This window comes from Cavia porcellus, unplaced genomic scaffold (genome assembly GCF_034190915.1).
Source record: "Cavia porcellus strain 051 isolate PalLab524CR breed Dunkin Hartley unplaced genomic scaffold, mCavPor4.1 scaffold_1, whole genome shotgun sequence".
In the NCBI taxonomy this organism is placed as follows: Eukaryota; Metazoa; Chordata; class Mammalia; order Rodentia; family Caviidae; genus Cavia; species Cavia porcellus.
Window position 1 is genome coordinate 234,166,636 of NW_026947484.1, and position 13,636 is coordinate 234,180,271.

The 13,636-nt window shown below is 48.2% G+C and overlaps 1 protein-coding gene across 3 annotated transcripts in view; it reads right to left on the reverse strand.

Annotated features, from left to right (window-relative positions):
• Positions 1-13,636, reverse strand: part of Dpysl5 (dihydropyrimidinase like 5) — a 79,555-nt gene that overhangs the window by 21,771 nt on the left and 44,148 nt on the right. For all 3 annotated transcript variants that reach the window (XM_063231105.1, XM_063231107.1, XM_063231101.1), the window contains exon 3: positions 514-672. In XM_063231105.1, the coding sequence (XP_063087175.1) occupies positions 514-672 (159 nt within the window). The remainder of the gene's footprint in view (positions 1-513; positions 673-13,636) is intronic.

Genomic DNA, 13,636 nt, shown 5'->3' on the forward strand with positions numbered 1-13,636 from the left:
GTACCAGTGGGTTCAAGGACGTCAGCCTCCATCTAGGACAGCCACTTGGGGTGGGGCTTGTCCCAGCAGTCCTGGGACTGGGGGCCCCGGTGAGAAAGAAGCACCCCTAGGACGGTCTGTACCAGGCAGAGGCCTCAACTCAGGGCTGACAACCAGGACACAGCCCTGCTTAGCCCGCCCTCCATGGCCTGCCACATAAGGCGTCCCCATTACACAGCAGGCCACGCTAAGAACCTGCAGGGTTGAACAAGGACCTTGAGCTCCTGAGGCCTGGCTTCTGGCCTTGCTCTGTGTGGCTAAGGTCTCCACCTGCTGAAAAATAGCCTCTTGGAGTCAGCGGGGCAGGCCCACTCAAGGAATCTTGAGTTGTTCTTTTGGCAGGTGAGGGAGTTACGCTAATGGTAGGAGGAGGACCCCGAAATGGAGAGCACCAGGCCACAGCTGGCTCAGCCACAGGTCTCTCTGCCCACGGGGTCACTTGTGCTTTCTTCCCAGATTCCACAGCGCCGTTACCTTGGGCGCCCACCAGGTGATGCCCACATGAAGGGCATAGTCACAGCAGACTTTGGGGTCGGCCAGGCTCCGGCACTTCTCGTAGGCTTCCACGAGGGAGGTCTCCTTGTCAGGCAGGACGTGGCCAATGATCATGGTGGTTCCTCCAACGAGCGCGGCCTGTGGGGCGGGGGAGACAGTCTTGTCACAGCCCACCCTGCACCTAAGGTGCTGGCCTGGCCTCAGGCATGCTCAGGACAGTCACAAAGCCTGCTGCACAAGAGTCTGCAAGGACCAAATACAGCAAGCTTTGGGGGACTGTAAAGGGCTCCATAGAGGAGCAGGAGCTGGTCGCAAACCCGTTTCTTCCTTATCCTGGCTTCTACCTGGCACTTGGATAAACACCTGTGTATTACCAGGCCTGAGGCCAGCTCCCAGCTTCCCAATGAGAAGCTCAAAGGATTTTCATGCCAACCTGAATTTACTGGATAGCTAAACATCCAAATACAATATAAAGTGTAATCAAACATCTATTTAAATATGTATTCAGCTACGATCGTATGTTAAAATCATATGAAATGTTCATTTGGATATATGTTTTTTATTCTCTCACATTTCATGAAGCACTTTTACTCCAAGTTTTTGTGAGCATAGCTCAGTGTTGGAGCAGTGTTCCTTGTGTGATGCCCTGGGTTCAAATCCCCAGTGCCACTAACAACAACAACAATAACAAAAACCACCAAAACCAAAACCAACAGACACCACACACACACACACACACACACACACACACACACACAAATCATGTTTAAATGAAAGCTGGGTGTGATGGTACACGCCTGAATCCATGAGTTTCTGGCCAGCCTGGGCTTCATAGTGAGTTCAAGACCAGTCTAAGTATACAGTGAGAACCTGTCACCAAAACAAAAACTTTTCACACACATTTTAAACATCAGTGTCTTTGCCTTCACTCTTCCCAAGCACATCCAGCTTCGTTCCCATCCAGCTTGTCTGAGATACGCACACTGCAGATGCATGTCTGACCGCCGCGTGCAAAACGATCCTGTTCATAATCTCCACAGAACTTTCAGCAGGAATCTTTAAAAGGTCTCACTTGAAATCACAAGGACTCCCAGTCCTTATGCAAAAGCATGACTACATCTGTATTACCCCCCACACACTACTTCCTTGTGGTCCTGGGAGCAACCCCAGGGATGCTCTGTCTACCAGTGCTACACCCCCAGCTTTTGTTACTTTGTATTTTGAGACAAAGTCCAGCTAAATTGCACAGGCTGGCCTTGAACTTTGGAACCTCCTGCTTCAGCCCTAGGTAGATTACACGTTTGCACCATCCTGTGTATCTCCTTCCAGCTTTTTACCATCCAACTGTTCTGGTGATGTCTACAAACTTCCAAACTTCGCCCTGACCCAAGGCTGTTTCGAGTGACTGGGGTTTTCCCAGACAAAACTTTGTTATCAAAATTAAAACAGTGGAGAGAGGACCCCCTGATACAACAGCCGCCCCCTCCCAATATAAACGGGAGAACCTGTCCTAGTTGAGTTCCTCACGACGATTTGGAGTCAGGGTGCCCAGCTGGGGCTCTGGCTCTGCCCTTTCCTAGCTGGAAAACTACAGCCAACTGCTTATCTTCCCTGAAATGCAGATTCCTGTCCATACCTGGGCTACCTCCCGGGCTGGACCGTTGTAAAAGCTCAGTGAAACACCATTTATGGGATGGATTTGGCAAAGCCTTGTTTAATTACTCGGAAGCTGGGTGCTTATGCCTGCTTTCTCAGCACAAGGAAATCATCTTCATGATTTCATGCTTCTCTGTCCAGTTAAATCCTTGACTGCCATTCTGACATGCAGCACTGCTGGCGACTGAAGCACGGAAGAAAACCAGCTCAGCGACCAAACAATAACTAAATGAAGAATATTGCCACTTCGTTTTCCACTCTGATGCCAGCAGGAGCCAGGGCGGTGACAGTGCTGCTCCCGGTGGGTCCTGGAGCTTCAGGGGCCTGACTTCTTGCACAGCCCAAAACAACCGACAGAGGGCAGCAGTTCCGCGACACACGCAGGAAGCGGGCTGTGGCGGGAGGGAGGAGAGCAGATTGCAGCTTACTAGCTGGCTTCTATTTCTGTTTCTGCTGGATCCTGCCAGGCTGATTCATCCTCAGAGCAGGTGGTTGTACTCTATTTTGTCCCACGATGCATTTCTTGCGTTTACACGTGCACATGGGGGTGTATACACCACATTGCTACATGGGGGACTTTACACACTACATTGCTTTATTTTTTTGAGGTACTCGACTGCTTTCCTGTGCATTCCCTTCAGTACATCTGTAGCTCTGGGCAGACAGAGGAACCTGCCACAGCACAGTGATAGAGAGTCCAGACTGTGCCTTATACTCAAGGATCTCAAGGCAAGAGAGGAAGAAGAGCTTCTCAGGCCAACCCCCTCAAGATTGAGCTGATAAAGTGTTCCACAGAATACATTTTATCTTGCTACTGCAGTATGTTTTCATGATGACCTGTGCCTCCTCTGTCCACACTTTCTACTTTGACCTCATACCTCAGCCCCCACAAAAGTGCACACACTTTGGGCCAGTGCTCAGCAGGCCAGCGGGCTTGTGTAGGCTTCAGGAGGGCACCGGTTCTCCATCAGAGAATTCTAGGGAGCTGAGTGGTCTAGGAGTTAGCGAGGGAGCGCTGGGCAGACATAGCTCCTGCGGCAGGTGGGAAGTTTCCCGAGTTGTCAGAGGACTCAGGCTGCACCCAAGGCAGAGGATCTCCTGGCGTGAGTCTAAGGGCAGGAGCTGTCAAGCGCTCTGGAAGGAGTCTGGAGCACCATGCAGTGAATGTGCTTGACTTCTGCACTTACTGGCTATAACCCAGGAGCAGCTGCCAGGGGCACAGAGAGGGCTGGGGGCTAGAAGGGGCACATAGCTGCCTGAGCCACCATTCAGCGGTTACCCCAGGCCTCCAAACAAGAACCCACCCCCACACAGAGCTGACTTTGGAAGTGTGCAGCTCCCGCTCCTAGGACAAAGGCTTAAGCTCTGCTGTCACAGAGGCAACAGATTTTTTCCAGGTACTCACATGGGGTGGCTGGGGCAAGATAACGGTGGAGGTTTTCAAAAGGCTACTGTTTATGAACATGCGCCTGCATGGCTGCTGGGTGTTCTAGGTGAGCCAGAGAAGCCCTTAATGAAGTCAGTGAGACAATGTTTCCTTTTTTTTTTTTTTTAAATCCGTACCAGGGATCGAACTCACAACCACACGCTTGCAAGGCAGGCACTGTGCTGCTGAGCTAAATCCCCAGCCCCTAGAGACGATGTTTCTAGAAGCCAAGTCAGAGTGCACAAAAGGGTTGCGTTACCTTGAGTGATGTGGGTGAAACTCAGGATGTGGACAAAAGATGCTTGGAACTGTTGGAACACACACAGCTCCACACAGAAGAGAGCCTGGGGGAGGTCTACCACAACACGAACCTCAGCTGCAGAGGGATGATGAGATCCTGAGCAATTTATTTATTTTTATTCTCTATCATTTATTTACTTAGCAGCAAAAACTAAAAGCAATAGGTTACTTTGATAATATATACTATGCAAATAAACTTAGAGGAAGATAAAACTATTTCAAATTTAGTTAGCTAAGGTTTGTGTTTAAAATGCTCTACAGCTAGGCACAGTGGTGCATGCCTGTAGCCCCAGAATTTTGGGGGGCTGAGGCAGGGGATCGTCGTGAGTTCAAGGTCATTCTTGACTACATAACGTGTTCAAGGTCAGCCTGAACCACATAGCAAGACCCTGTCTTAAAAAAAAGGGCTTTACAGTTATGAAATATTTCAGATAGAAGTACTATAAATGCTAGAAAATAAAAATAATAGGAAATAAAATAACACATATGTCTTTTTTTTTTATTGGTACCAGGGATCGAACTCACGACCACAGGCTTGCAAGGCAGGCACTTATGCTGCTGAGCTAACTCCCCAGCCCTAACAATATAACACATATTTCATGTACTCTGTATTCAAACTCCTGATTCTTCTGCCTCAGCTTACCAAGTAGGTGGGGTTACAGGTGTATCTTTTGAGGTTGATATAAATTCCTCCCACCCATATTTTTATGCTTTTACTCTGTTTGCCTTGTGAATTAAAAAATAATTTAGCCAAGTACAGTGGTGCATTCTTACAATCCCAGCAGCCTGGGAGGCTGAGGTAGGATTATAGGTTTGAGCCCAGACTGCAATTTAACAAGACCCTGTTTTAAAAATCAAAAGGTCTGGTGATATAGCTAGTGTGAGGACCCTGATCCCCTAATGTTGCAAAACCAACCAACCAACCAAACAAATAACCCAAAGGGTATCAAACCGTTGGTGTCCTTCAGCAACTTGTTTTATTTTTGTTTACGGACACTTCTCTCTCGTTGGGTACCTGAACATTCCGTGCATGTGTGAGCAGAGCCCACACTCAGAGTGTGTGCTGCCAGGAAATAGGGGGTGCAGCACTGGGGCCCCCCAACTACCCAGGACCTGTCCTGCAGGAGCCGACCTCACCAGACCTCCCTGGACCTGGGGGCTCACGACACTGCCTATCACACCAAGTCCTCTTTTTCTAATGCGAGCTTCTGCTCAGCCGGGCCTTTTCTACTGTGTATGTGACATGTTGTTATCCTGATGCAGGACTTCATCCCCTTACTGTTGAGTTAACCTGGACTTTTTGGCTAATCAACAGTCACAGCACACCATTGTATCAATTTTTCAGAGTATGAAAGGTAACTGTAGTAGTTCAAAGAGTTACTGTTTTTTTTTCTTTTCTCTCTCTTTTTTTTGTTATGTTATTTTCTTTTTGACATTTGTGACATTTACTGCTAGGTAAATCTGAATTTATTTGATATCCAGTAATGCCACAACCATTTATTCCTAAAAACACCTAATGCACTTAGTAGGGACCTGGAGTAACCCTGCAATAATTATGCCATGTTAGGGCACAGCTTCTAGCAAACACTAAAGAGCAGGAACTCGTACTAGAATTCAGCTTCTGCCTTTTACAAACGTGCTTCAGAATTTCATTAGGCCCCTGCGGGGGACGTGGCCTGGATTTCAGTATGAACCAAGGACCTGCTCAGCAAGTTGGAAAAACATTTCAGACAGTCCAGGGCATTCAGATTTGATTCGTTTGCTGATATCACAGTGTTAGAGAGATCAATGTGTTGATCTTTCTTGGCTTTATTGGGAAAAATATTTTTGAAATTCTCTTCCCATCCTCCCGCTGCTGCAGATCCAATCGTATTTTACTGAATTTCCTACAGCAGTGGTCTTCCACTGCCTTCAACCCTTCCCCACCACCCCGATTTATCTGGCTCCGAGGCCAAGAACCGACAGGTCAAGGTACAAATCTGTGTTCCGCTGTGGAGAAGGCACCCAGGCCAGAGCTAAGCCATCGCGTTTTTCATGGGGCAGGGGAAGAACTTTCTAGAATATATTTTCACGCAGGTACATGGAAAGTGGGCATGTGTCTGAGGGGCACCTGGACGCAGAAGAGCAGGATCTGTTCCTGCCTCGATGTGTGGGTGAAGAAACTCAGCCTTGAAAGCTGGAAACTGCACTGAGAATCCAGCACCAGGTATTTGGATTTGCTGTGGCTTGGAGATGTCTTGAGTAGGCTCCCCACAGGTTCACGGGTTAAGGTTCAGTCTTCCTTGCGAAGTAGGAGGGCAGAAACTTAAGCTATGTTTAGGTGTGGGGCCTTCGGGAGGGGATTAGTATCAGATAAAGTCATGGGGTGGAGCCCCCATGATTGAATACTTTATAGGAAGACAAAGACTAGAGGAAATACAGACACACACACTCCCTGTCTCTTGCCGTGTATGTAAGGCCCTGCACAGCCTCAAGACTCTGGCAGCAAGAAGCCGATCACCAGACGTGGCCCCTCAGCTTTGGACTTTCAGAATCATAAGCCAGAATAAACCTCTTCTCTCTATAATGTATGCAGACTCCTTTATTTTGCTATAGTCACAGAAAACACAGATGTGCTTTGCAAACCAGCAAGTGAAGTAGAAACACTTCTATATCTCTTACTGCCTTGGGAAAGCTGTCATTTGTTCAGAGGAATCTGCTTCCTCCAAGAATTGCTGAACCACTCCTTTCTCTTTTCATATGAAAATTATATTCCATTTTTTATTGACACCCTCTCTAAGAACAAGAAAAAAAGACTGCCAGTTCAGTAGCTCCTTTCTTGCACGATGTAACTTCCTTTATGTTCAGGGTTCTATCTGTGCTCCCTGACGCTCTGGGAAAACAGGTTTTACACCACTATGCCTTGGGACAGGAGCAACAGCTTTTTATTTTTTATTTGTATTTTAAAGAGAATAAAGCCAAGAAAAGTAAAATAGAATACAGCCAATCAAAACAAACCAGTGTAAGTGACACAAGACTTCAAAACAATACAAAATCAACAATGGCTACTATAATGGCTCTTGTTGTGTTTAAAATAGTTGCAGATACTTTCAGACATAGTAAAAATCAAACAAAACAGAACAGAACCAGTAAAAACAAAACAGTGAATGCAATAAAGGACTTCAAAACAAGATAATAGCAAATCCAAAATGCCTACCATATCTTTTATCTTTGAAATAACTGCTGATGCCATTGGGTATAATAAAATCAAACAAAACAAAACAAAACAATGAAAATGATATAGGACTTCAAAACAAGATAGTACAGAATTAACAATGGCCACCGCCTTCAGATGGAGATCCCCCTAGACGCTGTATTGCATACTGTTATCCTCTGAAGAGGTGATCAGATACTGGCTTTAGACCTGCAAAATCAGTGAAACACTAAACACTAAAGCGTTAAATTGTATTTTACCTCAATAGCTATCATCACAGCCTGTGTTTCTCGGATCAACCAGTGGCTTATGGCGGGGGGGTGGGAGTATAGGGCAGGTGGCTTTGCTTTGTTTCTCAGCCTGCTCACCGGAAGGGGCTGGCACCTGCCTGTCCCCCTGTGGCCCGCACATGGTGCTGACTCACAGGGAGGGCTTCAGGAGCCATCTCTTGAACGAAAGGTCTGAACATCTCATCAAATGAAAGGACTCAGCACAGCACACAAAACCAAGCCTGGCACATGGCAAGCACCTTTCACATCCTGAAACTCAGGCCCATGGCCAGTGGCTTGGGCAGCTGTGCTTAACAGGCCTCTGAGCTTAGTCTGACATTCTGCTGTCACTGTCTGGAAACTCTTCTAAACTAGTAGCTCCACATTTTCCCTTTGCTCCGGGCTCTGCAAAGCCGTCTTGTTCACTGGCTCATCATCTGCACTGCTGGTACAGTGACCAGGCCATTACCAGCTGTATACTGAGCTTTACCAGCAACTCCCACTGGGCTTGGACCTACAGATCACTTGCCCTCTGTCGAGACCACTCAAATGCTGGCTCCATCCTCTGAGTCACCTCAATCCTCTTGCAATCCTTTTTTTCCAGGTCCTTGAGCCCACCTCTCTGTTCCTCTGCTACGTGCAGCTTCCGTAGGATGGGTTTTTCTTTAACTTGCACATTTGCAACTGACCGCATTCCTAAATTCCTTTCGCTTTCTGGATGCATAGTCTCTACTACATGTTCTGAGGCACGGAACCACTTCCTGATGCTCTCACTGCAAACACTGTCACATCTAAGGCTCCTACTCTGTTCTCCCAGCTTTCAGGAAACAGGCAACATTCAAATTGCAATACATTTTAGGAAAACAATACTTTCCTGCCACTTAACAGTTTACCCTAAGCTTCATGTTTGTTTACAAACTGACTAACCCAAGTAACACCTGGGACATTTTGACCAAGTTGATTCTTGTAGGAATTAAATTGATAAAACTGTCATTTTTACGTCTCCTGTTGTCTTATAGAAATTAACAAAAAATGCAACATTTGGTCATCCTGTATTTAAACAATTGCACTGGTAAGTGGTTAAAGCACATTAAGTCTGTGTTTGAAAGCCAAACAGTACAGTGGCATAAATCAGACTTCAAGGCAGGTTGATTTAGTTTTAAATCCCAGTTCTGTCACTTATTAGTCTTAGGCCCTCCAGCAAGTTATTTAACCACTTTGAACTCCATTTTACAAAAGGGGAATAAGACATCGCTCCTGGGTTACACTGAGAACTAACAGAAACAGTGGGTACAAAGCACTTAGCCGCGGCCATGCCACTGTGGGAGCCAAGTAGCCGCGGTGACTGCTGACCTAATATGCACCCTAGGTCCCTCTGTGCTGTGTAACAGGAGCTCCAGGAGAAGTGGGACATATAAGCATCTTGTGGTGCTCAGAGCCCAACTGGCAAATAAAAAAAATTTCATTTTTAACAGAAATGACTTCAGAATACCATGAGAGTATGATACAGATACAATTATAGTCTTCGGTGAAGATGGGAACCATGGAGTTCAAAAGAAGCCTGGAAGACGGAAGGACAGATCAGCACAGGAGGCTGAGAGTGGCCGGGGCAAGCCTGTCCAGGACCATGTGCACGGACCTCCATTAGCGTGGCTTCCCTCTAATCCGCAAAGTCTGTCAACCTTGTACATATGGAGGTGGCACTAATGAGCAGCCCAGGGAGTGTGGCTCTAGGAGCACAGGTGCACAGAAGACCCTGGACGTGACTACAGCCTGGAAAGGAGGCTTGGAGCAGAGACCTCTTCACCCCAGCTGCAAGCCAGGAGCAGCCACAGCAGGCTTTGGGCAGAGAAGAACATGGTGAGCAGACTCGGGCTCACTGCCTGGCTGCGTGTGCAACCTAGTGGTAGCACTGGGGTTTGGGAAGTGGGACGGAGGGGCATACGTGAAACACGCCTCCAGAAAAAGTCAAGTTTTGATAATGGAAGCAACAGGGAAGGTTTAATGATCGGATGACTGAAAAAAATAGGATCCAGGGAGGTAAATGCAACTGGGTGGGGCGGTTTTTAGGGACAGAGCTGGGTAAGGAGGATTTGTGCACAGATGAAAAATTGCTAAGAACTAGTAACAGTGTTGAACACTGTTCTTTTATGCCTGTTTAATTCTCATAACGCCCTATGAATTAGGCACCATCACTGCTTCTGATCAGATAGGAAACTGAGGGCCAGTACTCACATCTATCGAGCTGGGAATCTTTTTTGCTCTCTGTTCAGGAGAGAGTGTGGATAAAGGAGGAGGCAATGAAGAATCCATGGAGGCGAGTGGAGAGGGCACAGGGTCTTTATCCCAGACTTCTTAACAAAATAAGAAATGAAGACAGATTCCTGAAGGGGAGGGAGGTCTGGGAGGGAGCCAGGAGTGTTGGTCCAAGACAGGATGTGCTTTAAGAGGAAAAATCATATAGAAAAGGCACTGCAAAAATCAACAAGAGGGACCTGAACAGCAGTGTCTGAAGCCAAGGGGTCCTGCTGGGAGCCAGGGACAGGGACAGGAAAGGAGGCTGGGACAGCGGAGGTGTGGCTACCAGATGGTGGCCAGCCAAGGGTCCAGGCGGAAGGGCAGGCTCGGCCACAGAATGGGGAGGTGCCCCAGGGCAGGCCAAATTTTGTGGTGAGAGAGGATGATACTTATATTCTTGAGTTTGCTAGACATGTAGTTCGATTTCCTGATGGTGTGTGGCAACGGCAGTGCTGGTGAGAGAGGCTGGAGCTCTGGAGGGTAAAGACCTGGGCTGGATTCTGGCTGCGTCACGAAGGCAGCCTCTGGTCTTGGGTCAGAGGGCCACAGCCTGGTGGGTGGGGTGCCATTCCCTGGAGGAACTGTCCCCGGAAGAGGTGAATGATGCTGTGAATGGCAAGCATCCTAGTGGTGGGTGTGTTGGGTTTGAGGGAGTTTGGGGAGATATACAGATGCCTGCGGTGTAGCTACAACATGGGAATCATCAATACCATGTTCCCTGGGAGGAGGGTGGGGGCTAAGAGAAGTGGGGCCCTTAGAGGCGACCATGCAGGGGATGATCAAGATAAAGACAGACCAGGAAGGAGACTATGAAGGAATCTCCAAAAGGAAGCCCAGATTTATGAAAGCCAAGCCCTCTTCTTGCCAAGGCATGGATACTCCCTGGGCTCATTGGTTTTAAGAGGTAAGAATTTTAGATGCAGTCAACCAGCTCCTCTCCCCATAGAGAAGGACACCAGGGTCCCTTCTGTGTCTCAGGGACAACATCTACTCAACAGGCACACAACAAACCAACCAGAGCTGTGCGAGAGGCAGCTGTGAGTTGGTGTGAAACCCCTCCCTCCTCCAGCAGCCTTGGCTTGGCCATAGAGAGCAGGACTGATGGTGGCCGTGCTATGCAGCAGCCCGGCCCACAGGATCAGAAGGAGGCTGGGCAAAGGCGCTTGACTGTGATACAGGGACAGGCCGGCTCCTGCTGCACCAGTAACTAAGCACAGGGCCTCCAGCACGGGGCCCTCCCACCCCAGCTCCAGGGTCTCCCCGGGGTGCACTTAAAATAGACCACTGACAAGGAGCACACACAACAGCACTGACAGCTTTTTCATTTTGGAACTAGGAATACATGAATAGCAATTGGTAGGAGAGAGAAAAGCAGGCCTGGTTTCGATGGGGAAACACGATGCACATTTCCGTGGAGAAGATATTTCCTTTAAATCTGAGAATGAATTAATTTCCTGACTGTCAGACCAACAAGTGCCCGGATACAGAAGCCGGCTGCTAGCACATGACTGTCACTCACTGAAGTCATCAGGTCACTGTGATAGAAGCTCCTAGGCTTGGAAAACTTCAGAAATTAATACCAATGGCCCACTGTGTGTAGTGTTCTTAATGTTCATACCTTATTTGATCCTCTAAATGACTCTGTAATTAAAAACGGGGACTCAAACAGGTATTATACCCACATTCAAGCCATTCAGTAGCCAAAAGGTGGAAGCAACCAAGTATCCATCCTAGATGAATGGATAAGCAATTGCTGGGCATGGTGGCACATGTCTGTAATCCCAGTACTGGGGTGGCTGAGGCAGGAGGATTTCTTCGAGTTCGAGGCCAGCCTGGGCTACAAGGTGAATTCAACGCCAGTATGAACTGAGCAGTGAAATTCTCTGAATAGGGGAAAAGAAAAATAAAACAAAACAAAACAAGACTCTTGCATGGACAATGGAATATTACTCAGCTTTACAAAACAAGGAAATTCTGACACATGTTACTGGGTGGCTGAATCTCAATGACCTTATGCTAAGTCTAATAAGCTACTCACAAATAGACAGATATTGTTATGATTTCACTATGGAGGGCCGCAGAGCGGTCAGAGTCATGGAGACAGGAAGCAGAGGGGAGGCTGGTGGGAGAGGAGAGAGAACCGGGAGTTTCTGGGGGAAGAATAAAGGGCTCTGGAGGCCGACAGTGGCGGTGGTTCACAGCAATGCGCATGCGCCAATCCCGTACCATTATTTACTTAGGCACAGTTACAACAGTAAGTTTCATGATGGGTATTTTATCAACATAAAAAACGACTCTGGAGGGTAGGAGTTACCCTTCTCATCTTCCAGACGGAAAATAGAGACTCAGAGGACGTTGCACAGCCAGACTGAATCCCACTCTGAAGCTCCAGGCTCCTTTATGTTTGTAAACTTAGGGTAGCCTGACCTGACCGAGGGCTCCCCAGCACCAAGATTCTCCAAAGCACAGAGGAAAGCCCAAGTGGAATGGGACTTTGCTGCAGCTTAGACACGAGGGGTAGGTGTGCCCGGGGCTTGAATTACAGGGCTAAGTCTGAGAATTGTACCAACATTTAAAATTATGAAGTGAAGAACTCCAGGCTCCTCTCTAATCCAGGGTGATTATCTTCACTGCCGAGCATCCAATTTAAATTCATTGTGTTTAATACAAAGCCCCGGCACTGAGCGGCACTGAGCAGACTGTCTCCGACATGCAGTTACCATGGAGACTGGAGAGGATCCTCAGAGGGAGCTGTGTGGCAGAGGGAGTGTGGCTGCCAGCGCCTGTGAGCTCAGGGGCTTGTGGAAACCATTCAGACGCCCTTTGTCACCAACCTGCTCAGCAAAGTCCCTTCCAGTCCCAGAGTGGGAAAGTTTACCGGCCAGCAGGCCACACTGACCACTGAGGCCACACTACAGGTACCGGCTTAGGCTACACATATGTGCAGGCAGGAGGGATGATGGATCAGCGGTCTGCAGGGAAACACCTGTTTCAACATGGTCCAGGCCCTCGGTTCAGCCCCACAGCAGAGTGGTGACAGTGCCATGATGCTGCTGAGGACCTGGAAACACGTGGAGACCTGGGAGTTACCAGGCTGTGGAGGCAGATGCCCTCACCTGCATTTGTGCGCCTGGTTATGCCACCGCTGGGCCCAGCTTCCCACCTGTGGAGCAGGGACCCTAAGACCTGTCCTGTGGAGCTTCACTACCGCGGTCATCTGCAGATGTGCTGCACCCAGTGGATCTGAGGTGTGGTCCTGATGACACGGCTGCATCCCTATCACAGCACGGGTGCGAAGGCCAAAACCTCAGATCCTCCAGGGAGCCACGTGGTGCATTGTGCCAGCAAGGGTTGGGATCCTGAGCCTACCAGGGGCTGACTGTACCTCGCTCTGAAACTGTGTTTCCCACAAGGCAGGAAAAATGGGCCGTGGTGGCGACTGAGTAGGGGCCTCAGAAACTCTGAGCCAGAGAGCTCTCCCAGACACAAGTCCTCTGTGTGCTACGCCCCGCACAGACAGAGCGGAGGCAAAAACCTGAACAGAGCAGCGACCACAGAAGAACAGTCACCAAAAACAATGGTGATTGTTCTGCCCGAGGGAAGAGGAAAGCGTGGTCACAGTTAGAATTCCAGTCCAGGAAAAGTTTTATGCTAATCTAGTCTACACAGGAAGCCCAGACTAACACGTATTTTCTCTCCATTGATCCTACACATAAGGCAAAGAGGGAACAGAACAAATCCTCCTCCGTGACGTCATCACAAGTTGCATTATGTAAAAACCATGCATTTATGAGAAGTGATGAAGAATATGGTGAATGTTTTCACTTTAAAAATATTGTCACAGTAAAACAACACATTGCCATTAATCCCTCTTAAAATACTTCCCCTTGGGGGCTGGGGATTTAGCTCAGCGGCATAAGCATCTGCCTTGCAGGCGGGCGCTCGTGAGTTCGATCCCAG